This window comes from Sebastes fasciatus, chromosome 22, assembly GCF_043250625.1.
Source record: "Sebastes fasciatus isolate fSebFas1 chromosome 22, fSebFas1.pri, whole genome shotgun sequence".
NCBI lineage: Eukaryota > Metazoa > Chordata > Actinopteri > Perciformes > Sebastidae > Sebastes > Sebastes fasciatus.
This window is the reverse complement of record NC_133816.1, coordinates 12,303,798-12,325,356: the sequence shown is the minus strand read 5'-3', so window position 1 is coordinate 12,325,356 and position 21,559 is coordinate 12,303,798. Positions and strand designations below refer to the sequence as shown.

Sequence of the window (21,559 nt, the reverse complement as noted above, 5' to 3'; positions counted from 1 at the left end):
TTTTTATTTTAATAAATATCTAAGGGGTGTGTATCACGGAAGTGAAAGTAGCCTATTGTTACTACAGCAGGAGAAACCAGAGGTGTTGTATTGTTCAGCATCAGTCCAACTTTAAAAACACTTTTATGTTTAAATATCTGCTTCCTTTTCAGTTGAGGATATTTTATTGTAGCATTTTGGATATTTTTAAAAGGGAGAACTCCAAATTCCAAATTCCAGGTTCCAAATTCTAAGTTCCAAATGTATCATATATATTTATTCTTGAATTCTATGATTTGTAATTGCAGTGTCTGTGATGAAGCCTATATTTATATGTGTGTGTTGTATTGTTCAGCATCAGTCCAACTTTTAACACACTTTTATGTTTAAATATCTGCTTCCTTTTCAGTTCAGGATATTTTATTGTAGCAGTTTGGATCATTTTTTTAAAGGGAGAACTCCACATTCCAAATTCCAGGTTCCAAATTCTAAGTTTCAAATGTATGATATATATTTATTCTTGAATTCTATGATTCTAATTGCAGTGTCTGTGGTTGAAGCCTATATATTGATTGTGGATAGAATAACAGTGGGAGTTAAAATAGCCTTCCTGGAAAACTCTCACAGGTTTGATTTTTACGCAAAGAACAAAATCAGTGTCTTACCTCTCACTAATATCCTCCGACAGTAGTCAGGGTCCACTCCCAGAAGTTTGTCTTGTCCGTCTTCGCTGGAGGACGTCGGGGTGGACGCAGATGTCCCCGGGGTGTCCGTGGAGCTCTGCACCGGAGACCGGCACTTTGTCTCCATCCGGTCCGGACACAGTGGGTTGTTGGGTCCACAACGGTGGTTCCCATCGCCCATAGTGGTCGTGGCCTGATCAAACATCTAAACAAGTAACTTCTACTAAGATCTCTCTCTGTCCTTTATGTGGCTGCTGCTTTCACTCTCGTCTTTCTACTTTCTCCTCTTTGCAAGTGTTCTCCAGAGACGACTTTGAGAGCATGCCCTCCTCCTCTTCCTCTATAGCATCCAAAAAAAAAAAAAAAAAAAGTAGATCCACTTACAAAGGATGCATGATGCGGTCCTGCAGCAGCAACGGAACCGAGGTGCGCTTCAGGTGTCGCGGCATGACATGACGCACGGACGGGTCCGGAGTCCAAACCAAAGCTCAGCTCTGGATCCTGCTCTAACTTACAGGAGCCACAAGAAATGCATGATGGTGCAAGCTTGGAAAAAAAGGTACAAGGAGGGGGGCAAGCAAGCAAGGGAGGTGCCACAAACACACACACACACACACACACACTGCTCACCCACGTAGAAATAAAGTGAGAGGCGGTTGCGCGTAAAAACAAACCCACACAGAGCCAGGGAATAAAAGTTTCTCCTGGTGAGTCCTGGAGCAGCAGCCTGTTACTTCACCTCCTGCTCACATCGACTGCATCTGCGGATCCAGGGTTGCATTGCATGTTGTTGGTGCCACATAAGGGGCAAAGCATTTTGGAGCAAAGCTGTCTGTGTCTGCACCTCTTCAGGAGGAGTGGGAATGGGAAATAATGGGCACCTTTACGCACAGATATAAACGCGCTCTGGTGTTTTTTTTATCATTTCAAAGCTGGAAACATCACGTCTGCGCTGAACAGAGCAGAGCAGAGCAGAGCAGAGATGTTGGTTGGTGTGTGTGTGTGGAGGATATTTGTGGTGACACACGGTTGCACTTTACAGAGAGGCAGAAGCAGAAACATCGCGCGTCATTTCCTGCCCACGCAGGGTCGCAGCTGATTGGTCCACCGGCTGGGTGCACGTTTGTGACAACAAGAGGATGAGAGGCGCTGCTGCAGACAGACCGGAGATCAGCCGAGGAGGCATGACACCATGGTTGGGTTGTGTGCGCTTTCCTGCTCTGGAAGCCCACTGTTTTAGAATTTCCCAGTAAAATAACAGTAAAGAAACTGGCAGCAGGGTTGCCTTTATGATACTGTAAAATTAACAATATTATACTGTCGCTGAAATTTACAGCTTGGTACTGTTAATGAAAAATACAGTTTGAACAGTTTTTTTTTTAATTAATTTCACAGTATTTTACAGTTAATTTACTGTTCAAAGATACATTATACAGCTGTTTTTCACCTTTCTTTTATCTTACTGATTTGTTTTAATGCACTATTTAGGTTGTATTATTTACATACATTTTAATAAACATAATTTTTTTGTCCTAGATGAATAGACTTAGCAGGTTACAGACATAGGAATAGTCATACTAAATACAATTAAAGGCACTTGTTAGTGGAAAAAGGCTAAAATAGACTTGTTGACACTTTTCCCAAAAATGTCTGTCTCTAGCTGGCTACAAGCACAGAATGCAAACCAGAACAACATGTGAGTGAAGAACAGAGCTAATGCACTGATTTTACAATCATGTACAATGTACAAGCCTCACATGTGCAGACCAGGTCCCAGAATTAAAAAAATACTGCATGAAACTGTTACTGATGATACTTTAGACAGTTGATCAGCAGTAAAGTGCTGTTTTTTAAGAATGCATTATAGTTCAGTTAAAAAATGACCTATGAGCGTAATTTAACAGGTTTTATTTTGTATTAACAGTAAAGCACTGTTTTTAGCAATAACAGTGTTAATACTGTTGAAATCCTGCTGTAAATTAACAGAAATTGTTTACAGTGCAGCTCTCCGTCAGACTCTGACTCCTCTGCTTTTTTGTTTTAACTTTGAGCTCTGCAAAGAGAGAAACAGCAGTTCAACATCAAGGCTATGTATTTATTTTGCATTTGTTTTATGTTGTGGCGTCTGAAACTTTAATGTATGTTTAAATGCTGCTGTCTTGGGCCAGGTCTCTCTTGCAAAAGAGATTCTTAATCTCAATGAGTACTACCTGGTTAAATAAAGGTTAAATAAAATAAATAAATAAAGAAGCACTTCTGACCCAGTGAGGTAAAACTTAAATTACATTTAAGTTATTCTCTTTAGATCTCACTCATTCATGGGCCTCAAAATTCATAATATGAAAAGAAGATCTTAAAAACTGAATTTAATCAACATACATTAGGGCTGGGCAATATAATATTAATATCATGATATGAGACTAGATAATATATCATAATATGTTGTCTTTCCTGGTTTTAAAGACTTCACAGTAAAGGGATGTCATTTTCTGAACTCACCAGACTATTCTAGCTGTTCTATTATTTGCGTTAGTCATTATATTCACATTACTGATGATTATTTAGCAAATAGCAATAGTCAACTCTACAATATCGATATCGAGGTATTTGATTTTCTCCATATTGCCCAGTTCTATATGACCCAGTGAGGTAAAACTTAAATTAAATTTAAAGTGTATCACAAGTTATTCCCTTCAGATCTCACTCATTCATGGGCCTCAAAATTCAAAATATGAAAATAGGAGTTTAATCAACATAGACTACATGCATGCATAGTGTGTATAGGCCAATATATCAAGGCCAGCATTGGATTTTTAATAAATAGGCTACTGGATAATCATGTCTGATATGATTTAGGTTTCTATAAACAGAAATCCTGTAGTCACATCACTGCAAAAATGTATATATATTTGTCTAATTACTAGTCAAATATGTTATAACTTTTAATATAAGACACAATCACCTAACAAGTAACATTTCAGTGACTTGTTCTCAGACAATGCATCTTGTATATCTTGTTAAGTGACAAAATACTACTTTTGAGGCTTATTTATGACACACAACACTTCCTAATATTAGTGAAATAAAGCTCAAAATTAGTTTTCCCAGCTAATTTCAAAATCTCTTTTTATCCTTAAAGGCATAAACAGCACATTTTGTTTCCAGAAATCTTACCAAGAGAATTTTCACTTGTTCCATTGGCAGATTATTTTACTTATTATAAGCAAAATTACCTTGTATTCATGGTGTTTTTACATATTTTTAGAGTGGCTTTTTTCAGTTTCTTTTACAGCCACATTTTCTAAATGCATTCTTCATTAAAATACGTGATGTACCCCAGAGGTAGCAGTGACTTATTCACTAAGTATGGTGATGTGTTTAACGTTTTTTTTCGTTTCAGAAGTAGGGCTGTCAATCAATTAAAATATTTAATCGTGATTAATCACATGATTTTCCATAGTTAATCATGATTGATCGCAAATTAATCACACATTTTTTTATCTGTTCAAAATGTACCTTAAAGGTAGATTTGAAAAAAGTTAATAATCTTATCAACATGGGAGTGGGCAAATATGCTGCTTTATGTAAATGTATGTATATATTTATTATTGGAAATCAATTAACAACACAAAACAATGACAAATATTGTCCAGAAACCCTCACAGGTACTGCATTTAGCATAAAACATATGCTCAAATCATAACATGGCAAACTGAAGCCCAAAAGGCAGCAACAGCTGTCAGTGTGTCAGTGTGCTGACTTGACTCTGACTTGCCACAAACTGCATGTGATTATCATAAAGTGGGCATGTCTGTAAAGGGGAGACTCGTGGGTGCCCATAGAACCCATTTTCATTCACATATCTTGAGGTCAGAGGTCAAGGGACCCCTTTGAAAATGGTCACGAAAATGTAGCATAAGATTGGAGCGTTATTTAACCTCCTTCTTGACAAGCTAGTACGACATAGTTGGTACCAATGGATTCCTTAGGTTTTGTAGTTTCATATGATGCCAGTATCTTCACTCTAGCTTTAAATGAGCCAGCTACAACCTAAAAAAACACAAGTTAATGCGTTAAAGAAATTAGTGGCCTTAAAACAAATTTGCGTTATCACATTAAATTCGACAGCCCCTATTCTGAAGATGAGAATTAAGATGAGAATGACAATTCTGGTTAAAACAATGAAGAAAAAATTCAAATATCTGTAATATAAGCACAAAATATCACCTGTGTAGCATCTAGAAATAAGATTTATGGCCTCAACAACTCATATTGGTCACATCTTGTTACATATTCTGATATAATACAGTCCAATAACACCACAAACTAAAGCCTGAAAGACAGAGAGAGTAAAATTGTTAGATTCAACAGGTGTTCCTGTTATTTTGTCCACCCCCTCTCCATACACAAGTCTTGTTTTATGAAACGGTGATAGCACCCTGTTAACACACGATCTGCTCTGAGCACTACATGATGAAAAAAGAGCATAAAGTGATGTTTCTATTTGTTTTCCATTGCAGATAAAACACCTCATTCACAGTCATTTACAGTCATTTACTGTATATATGCAGCGGGGCCCATTCTCTGCTGTTGATGGTGCAGCCTGCAGTTTGTTGTGATTGTGAGATAATTTCAGTCGCAGGAATGATTGAAATACTGGGTGGAATTTCCTCTTTACAGGTGAACCATCTTTGAAAACACTGCAGAGAAGAAGAAGAGGGGGAAAAAAGGGGATTTTGAGCGGGATTATATAATTATAGTTTTGCCGTGTGTGTTTTTTCTTATTTTTCCTTATCCGAGGCCGTAATTACTGCACACAGCCGTGGGTCGTTACTCCTTTCAGCTGGCCTAATCTCACAGAGGATGAATAGAAACTGTCAATCAGACGCTGCACTCAGCAGCGAGACAAGAGGGGACTGATTGCTGCTGCTGTGCTGCCACACACACACACACACAAACACACACACACACACATACACACACACACACACACTAGTTCTTCCTCCTCTCCAGTGTTTTCACCCTCTCTGCCTTCAACTAAAAGTCTCCAAAAAAGCAGATTTTTACCACGTTTAACTTTTCTAAATGGACATTAAGGGGGTTTCTGAGCAGTTTACAGAACAGAAGTGCTCGCCATCTAATCGCCTGAAAAATGAAATACTTGCAGAAATCTCCAAATGTCAAAAGTTTTGGATTCCAAATCACAGCTTGACTTTTTCTATGGTGTTCCTCAAGGTCTTGGTGTCTTAATGTGGTATTTTGGAGGGATTATTGATCATTTTGATACATTTTTGAGTGGTAAAAAAAGGTTAAATTTAGCACCAAATCTGTGTAACAAACGGTATCAACCCAAAAATTGCTGCAACATCTTATGAGACATAATAGAGCGTGGGAATGACCATCATATACTTCTATCATGATGTTCTAAGCCCTTATACACTTTCACTAGTTATTTTAATTAATTTTTATTACAGATTCATGATTAGAACAACTTGACACACAGTGCTGAGCTGCATCTCAAATTAATCTTCAGGTTTCCAGCTTTCAGATGATGTACACCACTTGTATGTCACATCTACCGTTGACCTGCTATCGCCCCCTAAAGACCCCCTGTATCCCCCTGGAAAAGACAAAAACGGGTCTATTGTGGGTCTTAGAGGGTTAATATGCACAAATATATACACGGAACAATATTTAGGTATTAAAGAAACAAAATAACATGAGGAAGATAAATATAACAATTAATAATAGTCAGTTTAGAATTAAATCATTTGTGCCCAAAAAATAGATATAATATGACAAGGAAAAATGCCACAACCTTTGTTCTGATTGGTTGGACACGGACATACTTTGTGGAAGTATCTAACAGTACAACTTTGACATTTTTCAATCACATGAAAAATCACATTTTTATTAATAGTTTATTAATAGTCAGGAAATTTGAAAAAATTAGGAAAAATGTGTTTATTAAATGTTTTACATATGAAATATTTGTTTACACTGCATATGTGTGCATATCTTTGATATTCAACTTGTTATGAGATACAGCCATTTTATTATCGTACTATATCTAGTATATTGATAAAAACAGTAGTCCCATGTGCCCAAAGACAAGATATACTATCATAAGAAAAACTCACTTTTCAGCCAAATGGTTTGACCAATTTTTAAAATGTCTTCACATTTGTGCTTTGGGCAAGCCCAGACAACACTTCCACCAAATGAAAAAAAAAAATAATGCATAGATCAAGTATAAATAGTAAAAAAATAGCTTAATCTTGACCAGCTTCAGCATTATAAAATCTTCCACAATGAGCTCTACTTTATTTTGCTGATAGTACTTCTGTACTTAAATCAGGACTTTTACTTGCAACAGAGTGTTTTAACACTACTATTACTTTTACTTGATTAAAGGAACTGACTGCCTCTTCCACCACTAACAGTCGGTGTCCTCTTTGACCTCTTTGTCCTCTCTGTGTCCTTCTTAGTCATTTTTCATTCACTGCACGTCATGTTTTTTTTTAATCACTTCATCAGTAGGAGAGATGAATAACCACGTTTCCCTACTTTTGAAATGTTAACTGCCTTGAGGAGATGTTTATTAGCCTATAGGATAATTGAATTATTGTGTAGTTGTATGACCCCCATGGTGATCTGAAGCTTGAGACCACTGCAATCAGGGGGAAAAAATATGTTATTTTTTCTTGATGATGATTAAATCTAAACTCATTCCTCTAAACGTCAACCCTATTTTATTTGAATCCTATTTCTGCTACACTCAAAATCCAAATTACACCACACTGATGCCTATAGCCAGAGTGAAAACCCACATCTATACTCTCTGCCTGTATTTGCCTGCAGGCCAAAAGGGAAAAAAAGAAAATATTTGCACCAAGCACCGACTGCCTCATCTCCGTCCCCTCCACCCCCCCTCGTGTGCGGCTGGATTGCGGCCTCGTGGAGATGAATCTGATCAATCAGATCAATCAGCAGAGATTACTGTAATCCCAGAATCCCAGAGGTCAGAGGGAGGGCACCGGGCCACTCAGAGTTCACACATCCACACACACACACAAGCTCCAGACAAATCTGTGCAGGAATGGCAAACACGTATAGGAGTCCTGTGGAAAGTGTGATTTTAATGGAAAGATTAATTTCAGATGATTTATTCAGCCTGGTGCTGCGTTCAGGCGCGACTCAGCCATCATCATTAAGAACTTTAAACATGCACTGTCTGCTTTTAAACATGCACTATCTGCCTTTAAACATGCACTATCTGCCTTTAAACATGCACTATCTACCTTTAACATGCACTATTTACCTTCAAACATGCACGATCTACCTTTAAACATGCACTATATGCCTTTAAACATGCACTATCTGCCTTTAAACATGCACTATCTGCCTTTAAACATGCACTATCTGCAACCATCTTGGACTCTAACCACTGGCGCACTTTACACTTACTTTACACTATACATCCTATACCACTTTATAGACTGCACATATGTAAGTAACTACATGTATTTATTGACGGACTGTACAAACTATGTTCACCCATTCACTCTGTATTTTTTATATCTCTATTATTGTTTTTATAATTTTTGTATACCGTTACCTCTCCTGTGTTTCACTCTGTTTGCTGATGTTGCTGCTTTGACACCTGAATTTCCCTCTGGGGATTAATTAAAGGTTCATCTTATCTTATCTTATCAGAAAAAAACATGATTTATATCATAAAAATAAAAATGCATGTATTTATGATTTTCCAAGCCTTTATAAGAGGCAGTATTGCAAATTGTTTATTTTACGCACGTTATATCACACGCGTAAATTGGTTGGATCCAGTATGAATGTCGTATAACTGCTGCTGCTTTAACTAGAGATCCTGGAGAGAAAAAATAAATCAGGATTCAGGTGCGTTTACGTTGAAATACAAGCTTGGAAGGAGGAGGGAATGTAAAATTACGCATGATGGAGACGCAGCTTTACGCACCATTTATTAGAGTTTATTTATTTATTATTAGTCTTTATGATAAAATCTCAGAAGGCCTCTTTAAGTTTAGATACAAAAATATCTTGATGTTTTCTTCCTTCACTCTCAGAAGGACAACTTTTGTTTACAAGCTGTTATTCGAACGTTCCTGGCGCGTACAATGCGCGAAATTCTATCTGCTATATGATGCAGATCAGCGCAATGCAAATAAGGAAACATATAAGAAAATTCTAGAATCTATTATTTCGTTCAACTGAACCACTAAAAAACAGGACCACCGTGCAGAACTGCACTTCATTTTAACGAAATGTAGGCCGTTTTATAAATATATGAATTGTTATTAGTAGAAAATATTTTTTTTGTAGCAACTAAGTGCTACTAAAGGAAGTGTACAGGCAACACGTGAGTATAATAATAATACACGTATTATAGGAATTTATATTTACTAACCTTCAGTGAAAAATTCCGTTTCTGCCAGGTACCCAAAAAATACTGATAAAATAAAATTAATTTATCAGTATTTTTCAAATACATTTTATTTTATTTTATTTATATGTATGAATATATGATTATCCGTTTTGAACTTGTAAAAACGGATAATCATATATTCATACATATAAATAAAATAAAATATATTTTACTAGAGTATTTGTTGCATTAAAGGGACAAACTGTAGATTATTTGCAATAAAGGTTTAGGATGAATAATTGTAAAATCTTCATATTAATATTTCTCGCTTTTAACCACCTGCAGAGTTTAACAATATTTCTTATCAATAGGCTACAAACAGTAACATGTGAATTATTTAGACGCTGAAACGAGCTCATAGTTAATGCATGTTTACTCCATATGAATAACACTGTACACCACCACCAATACTACTAGGAACAATAATTAAACACCTGTTCTGTAGACAAATTAATAGTTTTCTTCACGATTTTAAAGCATTTTTTTTTTTATAACCTTACACCTGCTCGTAGTGTTGTTATAAAATCATAAGAGCAAGAAATATACTTTACATGTGCAAGAAAAAGAAGCAAAATTAAAAAAATATTTCTCCTGGTTTTCTTACAGAATGGATCCCTCCGCAGCTCTGCATCACTACTCTTCTTCTGATGATATTTAGTTTCATAGAGTATTAGTAGTAGTAGTTATAGTAGTAGTAGTGGTAGTGGTAATAGTAGTAGTAGCAGTAGTAGTAGTAGTAGTAGTAGAAGTAGTAGTAGTAGCAGTAGTATTAGTAGTAGCATTAGTAGTAGTAGTAGTATTAGTAGTAGCATTAGTAGTAGTAGTAGTAGCATTAGTAGTAGTAGTAGTAGTAGTAGAAGTAGTAGTAGTAGCAGTAGTATTAGTAGTAGCATTAGTAGTAGTAGTAGTATTAGTAGTAGCATTAGTAGTAGTAGTAGTATTAGTAGTAGCATTAGTAGTAGTAGTAGTATTAGTAGTAGCATTAGTAGTAGTAGTAGTAGCATTAGTAGTAGTAGTAGTAGTAGTAGTAGTAGCATTAGTAGTAGTAGTAGTAGTAGTAGTAGGATAGTAGTAGTAGTAGTAGGATAGTAGTAGTAGTAGTAGTAGTAGTAGTAGTAGTAGCATTAGTAGTAGTAGTAGTAGTAGTAGTAGTAGTAGTAGTAGTAGTAGCATTAGTAGTAGTAGTAGTAGTAGGATAGTAGTAGTAGTAGTAGGATAGTAGTAGTAGTAGTAGTAGTAGCATTAGTAGTAGTAGTAGTAGTAGTAGTAGTAGTAGTAGTAGTAGTAGGATAGTAGTAGTAGTAGTAGTAGTAGTAGTAGTAGCATTAGTAGTAGTAGTAGTAGTAGTAGTAGGATAGTAGTGGTAGTAGGATAGTAGTAGTAGTAGTAGTAGTAGTAGTGGTAGTAGTAGTAATAGTAGTAGTAGTAGTAGTAGGATAGTAGTAGTAGTAGTAGTAATAGTAGTAGTAGTAGTAGTAATAGTAGTAGTAGTAGTAGTAGGATAGTAGTAGTGATAGTAGTAGTAATAGTAGTAGTAGTAGTAGTAGGATAGTAGTAGTAGTAGTAGTAATAGTAGTAGTAGTAGTAGTAGTAGAAGTAGTAGGCTAGTAGTAGTAGTAGTAGTAGTAGTAATAGTAGTAGTAGTAGTAGTAGTAGAAGTAGTAGGCTAGTAGTAGTAGTAGTAGTAGTAGTAGTAGTAGTAGTAATAGTAGTAGTAGTAGTAGTAGTAGAAGTAGTAATAGTAGTAGTAGTAGTAGTAGTAGAAGTAGTAGGCTAGTAGTAGTAGTAGTAGTAGTAGTAGTAATAGTAGTAGTAGTAGTAGTAGTAGAAGTAGTAGGCTAGTAGTAGTAGTAGTAGTAGTAGAAGTAGTAGGCTAGTAGTAGTAGTAGTAGTAGTAGTAGTAATAGTAGTAGTAGTAGTAGTAGTAGAAGTAGTAGGCTAGTAGTAGTAGTAGTAGTAGTAGTAGTAGTAGCGGTGCTGTTGTGTCCAGGTTTAGTTCAGGACTCAAAGTGTCCCACACGGAGGAGAGAGCAGAGGACTCTGCAGAGTTTCTGTCAACTTTTCTTTGTTTCTGAACCCAGACACACACACGCACACACACAGTTAGTCATGTTTATATCCTCCCAAACATAATTCAAACAGCCAATACTGAATTATTTTTGAATGTCACATGTATATTTAACATTTTCATGGCATAAGTTGAGTGTTAATGGTGCATTTGGTGCTGTTTAATTTGCATTTTTCAGTAGTATTTATTGGCTGGAAATGAGCCAGAGAAAATCCACAAAGCCCTCACCTAATTTTTGTAGTTTACTTTGTCAGTAATGTTCAAATCTGAAAATAAAGTTTTAAATTTAAGCTTTGAAGCACAAACTCACAGTGATACTGTAATACCTCCTAATGCACTTTTGTCCCTAAATATTCATAATTATATTGATAATGTGGATTTAAAGGGCAGCAGGTCATGGAACAGCTTCAACTAAACTCCTTCTTTAATATCTAGAGATCTACACACAGACTGGTTAGCCTGACCTGGTCAACTGTTTAGTGTTGTTTTAGTAGTATTTTAGTGGAGGTAATACACTGATGTAAATCTCCAGTCAAGTGAAGGATGTAAAAGTTACTTTGAGTGAAGGTTTGTTGTTGCACTTTATCAATTTATGCTGTTTTTAGTGATCAGTTATGAGGCTTTTGTAAGCGCAGAGTAACCTCACAGATTTCACTGATCAGTGTTGGATTACTGCTCTATAATTACAATAGCATGTAATAATATTGGACACATTCTGATTTCTAATAAAATGCATTTTGTAACTAAAATTTCCTAAGTGAACCCAAATTATTATAGTCTATATATATATACTCCTTTATGAATCTTGAAAGCAATTATTCCCATCAACTATTTCTTAATTTTGCCATGTACAATACATCCATATTTAAAGCTAATCAAAGACTTTGAGAGGCAAAACATTTTTTTTTAAAGAACATTAACAGTTAATCAATAAGAAAGTATACGTTTTTTGAAGAAAAAAAAACATGTTTTCTATGCAAATCTTTAAAAGTATAAAGCAGCAAAGGAATCCACACTGGAATGAGACCATCAGAAAAATCTAGAAATTAGAAGGTACCATATACAGAAGTCTGATGTTTGCGGTAAGCTGCTAAAATATTTTTTTAATTGGTGTGATTTCAAATATTTGTCTATTTTAAGTGAAATTTCCGACTTAAATAAATATTAAAAAAGAAACACAAGTAAAAAGGTACAGATTTTGTACCTCAGTCCGGTACAGTGACTGAACAGTAGGTTCAGTAAAAGTGTTGTAGAGTCTTAAAACTACTTGTTGAATATTAAAAACAGGTTTATTCTCACACCTCTGGGGCTGATTTCACACTCACAGTGCAACATGCAGTGTTTCAATAAGTTAAAATGATCTATTCGTTCTTGCTCTTTATACCAAACATAATTCATGCTCTGTTAGGACCAGTTAATCTTGTAATTTCTAAGAATCTGAAATGTTTATATTTTATTATTACTTTAATCTCCACATGAGAACATATTTTGTGTAACATCGGTGTAGCGGTGTAGACTGCTACCTAGTGTCTCTGCTATGAACTGACAGAAGCCGAAATAAGTACCAAAACTCAAACACACATTTTTATTCATTTTTGACATTATAAAGTACAAATCACACACACAGAAGACAGATATCAACAAATAAACTGCTACATTCTTGAAACTATTGAGCATTTCAGTTTTACGCTAAGAAGAAACAAAGCAGACTTTGACCTGTTACTCGCAAGCAAACATCAAATAATTGTATATAATCTGTACCAACAGCTTGTGGTCGACTATGAAGAGAAATTACACACAGAATAATTTTCTTTAAGGCTGATGTATTCGATAGGGTATAAGAAAAACACAGAGGAAATGTCAGGATCATGGCACTAATGTATATTAAGCAGATCAGGCCTGGCAACTCTCTATGATCTGCACTCGTACTGTGATGAGAGCGATGGGTAGAGGATGGATAAGAGAGACAGACACATCTGTCTGAGGCAAGCCGGTGGAAGAAGTGGGATTTAACACTGGAAAGACAACAAAGTATGTGACCGGATGTGCAGGAGATGGTAAAACAACATCAGAAAGAGGACGGTACAATGAAAGGCACTTTGCGTGGCATGTGTGTTCTGAAGGCTTCATGAATTCAAACACCCGAACTCTGCTGGACCGGCTGCAGGAAGTTCTCTTAAAGGAAAAATCCACCCAAAACAAGATTATTCTTATTGTTGATTAATCTTATTGTTGATTAATCTAATTCCCGATTAGTGGATTAAAGGGATTGTATGTAAGTTTTTACAAATATAAACAGTTTTAATTGTTTTTTTTACTGCAAATGTGTGAACAAGTTGTAACCGAAACAAAAAATGAGACCTTCTGTGACTTTCTGAGTTTCCTCTATCAGCCCGTAGACTGCTTTTAATGTGACATTTTTCCAGGAAAATCGAATGGATGTGACGTCATGCACGTTCGCGAGTGCCTTTGCTCTCTTCAGCTCAGTTAAAAATTTTGTTTGGTTAGAAATGGAGTTCGCTAACGCCAACAAACAGCCAGCCCCCACCACAAATCAGACTCTAGTGAAGCCCATCTTGCAAAAACAGGAATGTGACCGACGTTGGGGGGGAAAACGAGGATCAACATCGGCCGGGCCTTCGATTCATGGAGGGATCTTTGTTTGGTTTTGGGTATCAAAACTGACCAAAATGGCAAAATTCCTATTGGACAGGTAAGCTAACATTACTGCCAAGCATGTGTAATATATATATAGTGATATTGTGGTTTTAGCTGTCAATCACGTTCAGTCTCGTGTGTGTCGCCTCACTGTTTTGACCGATGCTCGCTCGCGTCTAAGTAGTGCTAGCACAAGCGCGAGCAACAGGACGCTGACTGTCGTTGACGTAACGGCCACAGGTGTCACTGTTAACAAGCAATTTCTCATTCTTACATAGAGCCCCTTTAAGAGTTTGATCTGTTCAATGTCAGAGAATACAGAAAAAATGTCCAGTCTTCAAATGTCTTGTTTTCTCGGACCAACAGTCCAAAACCCAGAAATTTATATAAAGAAAATCCTCACATTTGCAGAGCTGACACCAGAGAATATTTGGCATCTCGGCTTGAAAAATGTCTTAATTCACTAATTTATTAATCAGAATAGCTGCACATTAAAGAGTAACTTCAGTATTTTTCAACCTGGACCGTATCTTTCCATGATTTTGTGTCTAACTGACTAATAGGAACAACAACTTCTGAAATTGGTCCAGTATTGAGGGAGAGCACTGCAGATAGCGGCTGCTCACAGGCTGTAATATGGTGCTATTGGGGCAAGCTGGCTGCGTCATTAACGTCCACTAAAAGTGCTTGTTTTTGCCATGACAGGCTTTGATTGTTATTAGAAGTGTCTGACAACATTATGGAAAGAGTCTCCCTCAAGGAGAAGTCTCGTTCTGAAATCTGGTGAGGTGGCGTAGACACAATAACAAACAGACCAAGCGAAAGGTAAGAAAACCGTTTTATTTCTCTGTTGGGTTCTTTCCATAATGTTGTCAGACACTGTCGGCGGCAAAAACAAGCACTTTTAGTGAACTTAATGTTACATTGATGCTGCTCACTTCAGCTTTATTTATTACCCTTAAAAACGGCTTGTACATTTCTTTAATTCTGTGGAAAGTGGCAAAACACAACAACATGTCAAAAGTTTGGTAGCAGAGATCTAAAACACAGACACTAAATATCTCATAATAATGAAAGACGAAGCGCTTCTTCCTAGATGCACTATTGCACACAAATGTTTCATCATCATGCAGGGAGATCCATCACAGAAAAAATACCTCAATAGATTAATGCACATGTTTAAGTGTTATTCATGTTCAGTTTTTCCCCCCTCTTTCTATTATTATTGCTTCCTCACCTAAATCTATTGAAATAAGTTCACACATGTTCTTTGGGATTTCCTGGGAAATACAGAAAAGATAGTTAATAACCTATATAACAATATAAGAGCACACTAGTTGGATTTTTCCTTTAAATGGAGAAATGTGACACTGCAGCAGTTTGTCCCCAAAAAGCCTTCAGATTGGATGAGCTTTACATACAGAGGTCTGCAGTGCCCCCTTATGGTTAAACAGAGACATTACAGGCTCAACTAATAAGTTAAACTCTTTTCCCCCTGAATTGTGCAGATTTATATTTCTTCCTATAGGTCAATTTGAAGCTACTTAATTAATAAAAGAGCCCTTGTTTAGTCCCTCACCTATAAATCCATGTGGGATTCAGTTTGCACTTCAGGAAAAAGAGGGAACCGGAGGTGAAAATGGATCTGATGCTGCACTGATTCAAAGAGCGCTGCCGCCCTCTAGTAGTTCAACGAGGGAAACACAGATTACCAACAGAAATGGAGACAAAATGAAGAGCGGGAGGAAACTAGTCTGTTCAGATGTTGTGAAAAGTTGCAGCAGAGGAATGTTTTTTTTTGCATGTAAATGTTCTCAGGACACAAACATCCTCTGAATCCAACACTGAACACTTGAAATGCTTTATGTACATTACGTGGCACTAAATCATTTGTGTGTACACTTTTTCCTATTTGGTGTGTGTATAATGTGGGAAGCGTACACTTCTATGTTGGAAAGTATGTATGTGTGTGTGTGTGTGTGTGTGTGTGTGTGTGTGTGTGTGTGTGTGTGTGTGTACTTCAGGTGGAAGGGGAGCTTGAGCTTTAGTCGAATCCCTGCCAGTCGCTCTGTTCAGAGTCGTACTCCAGCTCCACCCCGATGCAGCGGACTCCCTCCAGCAGCATGGGGGTACCGTGGTGACGATCTAGATGAGAGGAAGAGAGAGAAAAATAAATTCACTTTACTTTCAAACCTTAACAAGCAATGGGCTAAAGACTTTGATCCATATGCATTAGACATGGTTTATTTCAAGCAATGGGCTAAAGACTTTGATCCATATGCATTAGACATGGTTTATTTCAAGCTATGAACAACTCAGTTGTTCAGATAAAATGTGACATAAATAGTTGCACCAAGAATGAACAAAGAGAGCTAGAGAGAGAAGTTCAGACCCTGACGAGTCTGACGCTGTAGCAGGCTCAGTCTTAAAGCTAGAGTGAAGATACTGGTATCATATGAAACTATGAAACCTAACGAATGGTTGGTACCAACCATGTCATGTTAGCTTGTCGGGAAGGAGGCTAAATAACGCTACGAAGTTAGGCTAAATTTTGGTGAGGTAAAACTGTAATGGCCATTTTCACAGGGATCCCTTGACCTCTGACCTCAAGATATGTGAATGGTTCTATGGGTACCCCCGAGTCTCCCCTTTACAGACATGCCCACTTTGTGATAATCACATGCATTTTTCGGAAAAAAACATGCAGTTTTATGCATGCAGTGCAATTGTGTTATTTCCGTCTATTCTAAAAATGGTGTATTTTAATATTTCTGCATACTGGGCTCCCTCACAGTGCTGAGCTGCATCTCAAATTAAGCTTCAGGTTCCCAGCTTTCAGATGATGTACACCACTTCTATGTGGCATCTACTGCTGACCTGCTATCTCGCCCTAAAGACCCCCTGCTCCCCCTAAAAAAGACAGAAATGGGTCTATGTGGGTCTCTTCGGGACATGTAGCCTGCAGTAGCCTTTGAGAATAATATCAGCATCAAAACTCACAGTGAAAGGATGCAAGGATGTGAATGATTTGTCCTTTCTTTTCTCGCAGCAATAGCAAGTCTTGAGGCCGCATTTTGAACAAGCTGCAGGAAAAGAGCAACTGACTTTTGGCTGAGACGCAAATGAAGAGCGTGTTTCTCAAGATCTGTGAGGGTTAAAACTAGTTTCATTCTGGCTCCATTGAACCAAACAGAGTCACTTATTGTTAAATGAAAGGTTTCAGTCATATCAGTCCCACATTGCAAGATTATAATCCATGCGGTGTGTACACGGCGTAGGAGAAAGAACTGACTGGCTGAGACGCTCCGGTCAGGGCTACCCTTCCCCCTCCAACTGGAAGTATCTGCTTCTATGCAGTTCCTGACCCTCCCATGTGGAACACAGGAGCCTCCCATGTGGACGTCTCAAGTCTTAAAAGCTGTAGAGCGTAACGCAACAGATGATCACAGAAATCAGAACAGGAGTTAAACCTATTCACTCTGTACTGTTACGAACTGGTCAACCGCTTCAGTTCTCTGTCATAGTGCTTATGAACAAGGCAGCGTTGGTAACACATGTAAGTTGAATTTAACACGTACAATGAACATGTTTTAACCACTTGTGATGCAATGTTTCGCAGTGGGACAATTTAAATCACTAGCGTAATATTTTTATATTTCACTAATCTGTGTCTTGCTCACTATTAAAATTTCTTGTTGCCATAGAAACAGTCTCAAATGCATTGGTGGTTCAGTGGTAGAATTCTCGCCTGCCACGCGGGAGGCCCGGGTTCGATTCCCGGCCAATGCAATAACTTTAATTTTTCCACCATATCCATCATGTAATAGACTGCAGGGAATGACTGCAGACACACATAAATATATCCAATATAAAAAACAGTATTTATAATCATTAGGGCTGTAGCAAATGACTATATTCAGTATCAATTCATTATTTTTAAATTCATTATTTGGTCTTTGAATTGTCGATAAATAGGGAAATTGCTCTTTACAATTTCCCAGAGCCCAAAATGACGTCTTCAAATCAGCGTGTTTTGTTCAAACGACCATCCAAAACCTAAAGACATTTTATTTACAACAATATAAATCATAGAAAAGAAGCAAATCCTCACAATTGAGAAGCTGGAACTGACAAATATTTGTTTATTCTTGCTCGATGAAAGACTTGAATAATTAAGCGATTATTAAAATAGTCATACTTTTTTTTGCCAGTTGACTAATTGAAGTAATGATTACAACAAACACAACCTCAAAGATATTAACAGGCTTTATATAAGGCATTTATAATGACTGAAATGTTTGTTTTAAGCGTGTTTGTTCTCAATTACACACCGACATCTGGACAGATGTTCAGGTCACGTTCTGTGAGTAAAAATATACCAACACAACCACCAATCATCCTAAAGCGCACACTATCGCTACTATATTTACGCTGCCACTAATGGAAACACACATATGCCCTCTTTACCTAATTCTCCATCTGCTGACACAAATGCCAGCGTCTAATTCAGTCTCACTGACACAGATTTAAGTGGAGAAAATGCAAATTAATTACAGGCTCTTCTCTGCCTTCAAAGAGCTTTACAATAGAAGAGAGCAGGACAATAATGTTGCAGTGTTTGTTACACCTGAAAAACAACTTTGCATTTTATAAAATACCAAGGATTTGAACTGAAAAGATCCTCTGCACAGAGTCACCAGCAGGTACAGAGTCACCAGCAGGTGGCGGTAGCACACAAGTGAAAATAGTGCCCTCAGTTTCTGACTTTAAAACTAGAAGAGGAAGAAATAAGAGACTCTCAGCAGTCAGCTGTAGTAAAACTAATGGGCTTCAAAATGCTGATTATAAAAAAATTAGATCCAATTAGTGTGAAAGAACTTGCTGCTCCCACGTTGACATTAAAATGTGCTCATTAAAAACTCTGGATGAGGACTCTCTTCTGTGGAAAACTACATTTCTAAAATTCTATAAAGTATTGCTGAATGATAAGTCAATTATTCGATTAGTCAGTTGACAGAAAATGTATTGGCAGCTATTTTGATTGAAAAAATGCCAATGCCAACAGTGTCTTGTTCCAGCTTCTCGATCGTATCTTTTGGTTTCGGAAAGTTGGTCGGACAAAAGAAGCGATTAAAAGATATCACATTGGATTTTAGGACACTGGAATTGATTGTGAAAACTTTTCACAATTGTTTCACTTTTATGGACCAAACGATTAAAGTTGGCGGCATCTAGTGGTGAGGTTGCAGATTGCAACTAACTTAAACCTCTTCCGTGTGCCAAGCGTGGTGGAGAACTACCATGGCGAAAGACGAATGGCCCTACCTAGAGCTGTTGTAAGGGCAGCGTAGGCCATTTGGAGAGTAGCAGAGCCAGAGTGTGTGTGTGTGTACGAGGGAAATGAGTGTTGAAGCAAGAGAGAGAGAGCGGAGGCGGCGTTATTGACTCCGGCCCAAGCAGGAAAAAGTTAAGTGTTTGGTTTGTCCGTTATGGGCAACTATAGAAACATGGCGGCCGGCTCCGTGAAGAGGACCCGCTCCGTATGGATATATAAACGGCTCATTCTAAGCTAACGAAATCACAGATTAACTGATTGTGAAAATAATCGTTAGTTGCAGCCTTACTATAAAGATAAAAAGGGCAGTACGATGTTGAGTTTTAACAGCAAAAACTACAGTTGTTTTCATACGCAAATTGTAAATGTGCATAAAAACAGGCAGATGGAAACACTTTCAGTTCCCCATCTGTCAAAAACGAAGCTCCTCTACAAGCTACAGTGTGTTGCAAAGATGATTATCGCGTATATCGCTAAAGTCGCCTCACCCATGACTCTGGCGTGAACTCTGACTTTAACACAGACGTCCTCGTTGGTCTCGCTCAGCAGCAGCACCTCCTCACACAGAACCCCCTCCTGCTGGGCCATGTACTCGCACGTCACCTTCAGACCTCCTGGGAAACACACACACAGAGAAAAATACAAAGATGAAGAGGGGTTGGATTTCCTCACACACACGTAACACACTCTTTCTTTGTCTCTCTGCGTGAGGCGATGTTTTGAATATGGATCAGACTGATACGAGACGATCAAGAGAACAAAATGATGGTCACGAACATATTAAAACACACACACACACGCACGTAAACTCACACCTGTCGCTGTTAACATCAGCTGACCCAGCTCCAGACACAGTATGTAATAAAAAAGGGTGTGAAAGTGAGCTCACAGTAAAGGTCAATGACCTGCTTCAGTTACAGGCATTTAGTGGGCCCAGAAACATTAGAGGATCACTTTTGGCCCAAATCAGCAGGTTTAGTGGTGAGAGGGGAATCCATTTAAGACTCACACACGTGTAAAGTTTGCCATTTCATAGGTGTTTACAACCTCTGAGATCACAACGAGTGACGGGAATACAAGACAAACGCAGGAAAGTGTTTTGTTTTTATGATTTTTTTATGATTCCTCAGAGACAGATTGCTGCGCTAACGCTGTCTCGACTGTCTGTTCCTGTAATCCTCAGCCATCTGGTCCTCCACGCAGCCTGTAACAATGCCACCGAGAGTTAACTCGCAAAGTATTTCACATCAGGTCTGCCTGCAACACAAACAGGCGCATGCTAAACGTGTTTTTGCATTTGTATATTACACTGGATGAATGTTGCGTAGGATGTGGCTCAGAGAAGATAACTTGTGATACTGTTTGAGCCTAACCCCGAATTTCAAAGCGTCGGGTCGCAAAAGAGCGGCCAAACTCTGGCTTTGGCAATACTTTCGAGTATTCCTGATCTATTTTTCCATCAGCACTGATGCATATGATTCATTTACAACAGGTTACAGTTTTCTCTGAGTCCGAGCAAGGCCCAACTATTACATTATTACACTAAACAGTAAAGAAAACTATATTTGTGTACCACTTTTCAAAATGGAATCAATAAACAAACACTAATAAATGAAAAACAAGCCATCGGAAACTATAATGTCAAAGAAAAATGTCAGATAATGCTAAAATAAAGATAATATGATAATAAATAATAAGATAAAATAATGATAAAACTGTAAAATATGTAGTAAATTGTAATAATATAGTAAAGTAGTAGTGTTTATTGGCCGTCAACCTCTCGTTTACGCGCGTAGTATCGGGAAAAAAATAGACTTGAAGCCTAAATAAACGCTTCAGGTGGCGGTTATGCCCGGGAGACGCAGCCGAGACACAAGCCTGCACAGAGCTGGTGCAGACAGCTGCATGTCTGATGCCGTCTAGACGGGTTTTATTAAGAAAACTAATTTAAAGGGGATTTAAATAATTAATGACATTTAAGAGCTGCGTTTGCAGCTTGCAGCAACATCATCACAAGAGCAGTTTGATGGCAAATTAAAACAGAGATCTGACAGAAATGTCTACTGATCAAAATGCAACATACTGGAATTATAACACTGCTGTGCAATTTAGGGCTTGAGCTTACAGAGTGTGGGAGGATAAGATAAGAAGATAAGATAAGATAGAACTGTATTTATCCCGAAGGAAATTATTGTGTAGGAGTTGCAGAAACAAAGTAGGGAAGAGTGGAGGGGTTAAAGGTCAGAACTCGCCAGATAAATTATTGACGTCAACGTATATGTCCAGCCGATAGGTGACCAGAACTTGAAGTACAGAAATGCCAAACTAGGTTTGAGGTCATTTCCAAATAGTGTCATCTTTACATAGTTTGA

The 21,559-nt window shown here is 37.6% G+C and overlaps 2 protein-coding genes, 1 long non-coding RNA gene and 1 other non-coding gene across 4 annotated transcripts in view; 2 read left to right on the top strand and 2 right to left on the bottom strand.

The window, feature by feature from the left end:
* The window catches only part of vax2 (ventral anterior homeobox 2), a 35,952-nt gene extending 35,085 nt beyond the window's left edge, over positions 1 to 867 (bottom strand). Inside the window, exon 1 of the mRNA XM_074623966.1 lies at positions 645 to 867. Coding sequence (XP_074480067.1) covers positions 645 to 867 — 223 coding nt within the window. The remainder of the gene's footprint in view (positions 1 to 644) is intronic.
* LOC141760866 (uncharacterized) lies at positions 738 to 1,943 on the top strand. The gene is made up of 3 exons (XR_012592471.1): positions 738 to 875; positions 958 to 1,221; positions 1,705 to 1,943. It is a non-coding gene; the product is annotated as an uncharacterized LOC141760866 (long non-coding RNA).
* A 10,822-nt stretch (positions 1,944 to 12,765) lies between these two features.
* adisspb (adipose secreted signaling protein b) overlaps positions 12,766 to 21,559 on the bottom strand; it is a 32,284-nt gene continuing 23,490 nt past the window's right edge. The window contains exons 5-7 of the mRNA XM_074623058.1: positions 19,676 to 19,801; positions 14,963 to 15,997; positions 12,766 to 14,905 (exon numbers count right to left, since the gene is read on the bottom strand). Of these exons, the coding sequence (XP_074479159.1) occupies positions 15,897 to 15,997; positions 19,676 to 19,801 (227 nt within the window). The 3' untranslated portion in view covers positions 12,766 to 14,905; positions 14,963 to 15,896. The remainder of the gene's footprint in view (positions 14,906 to 14,962; positions 15,998 to 19,675; positions 19,802 to 21,559) is intronic.
* trnag-gcc (transfer RNA glycine (anticodon GCC)) lies at positions 17,571 to 17,641 on the top strand. The gene has a single exon. It is a non-coding gene; the product is annotated as a tRNA-Gly (tRNA).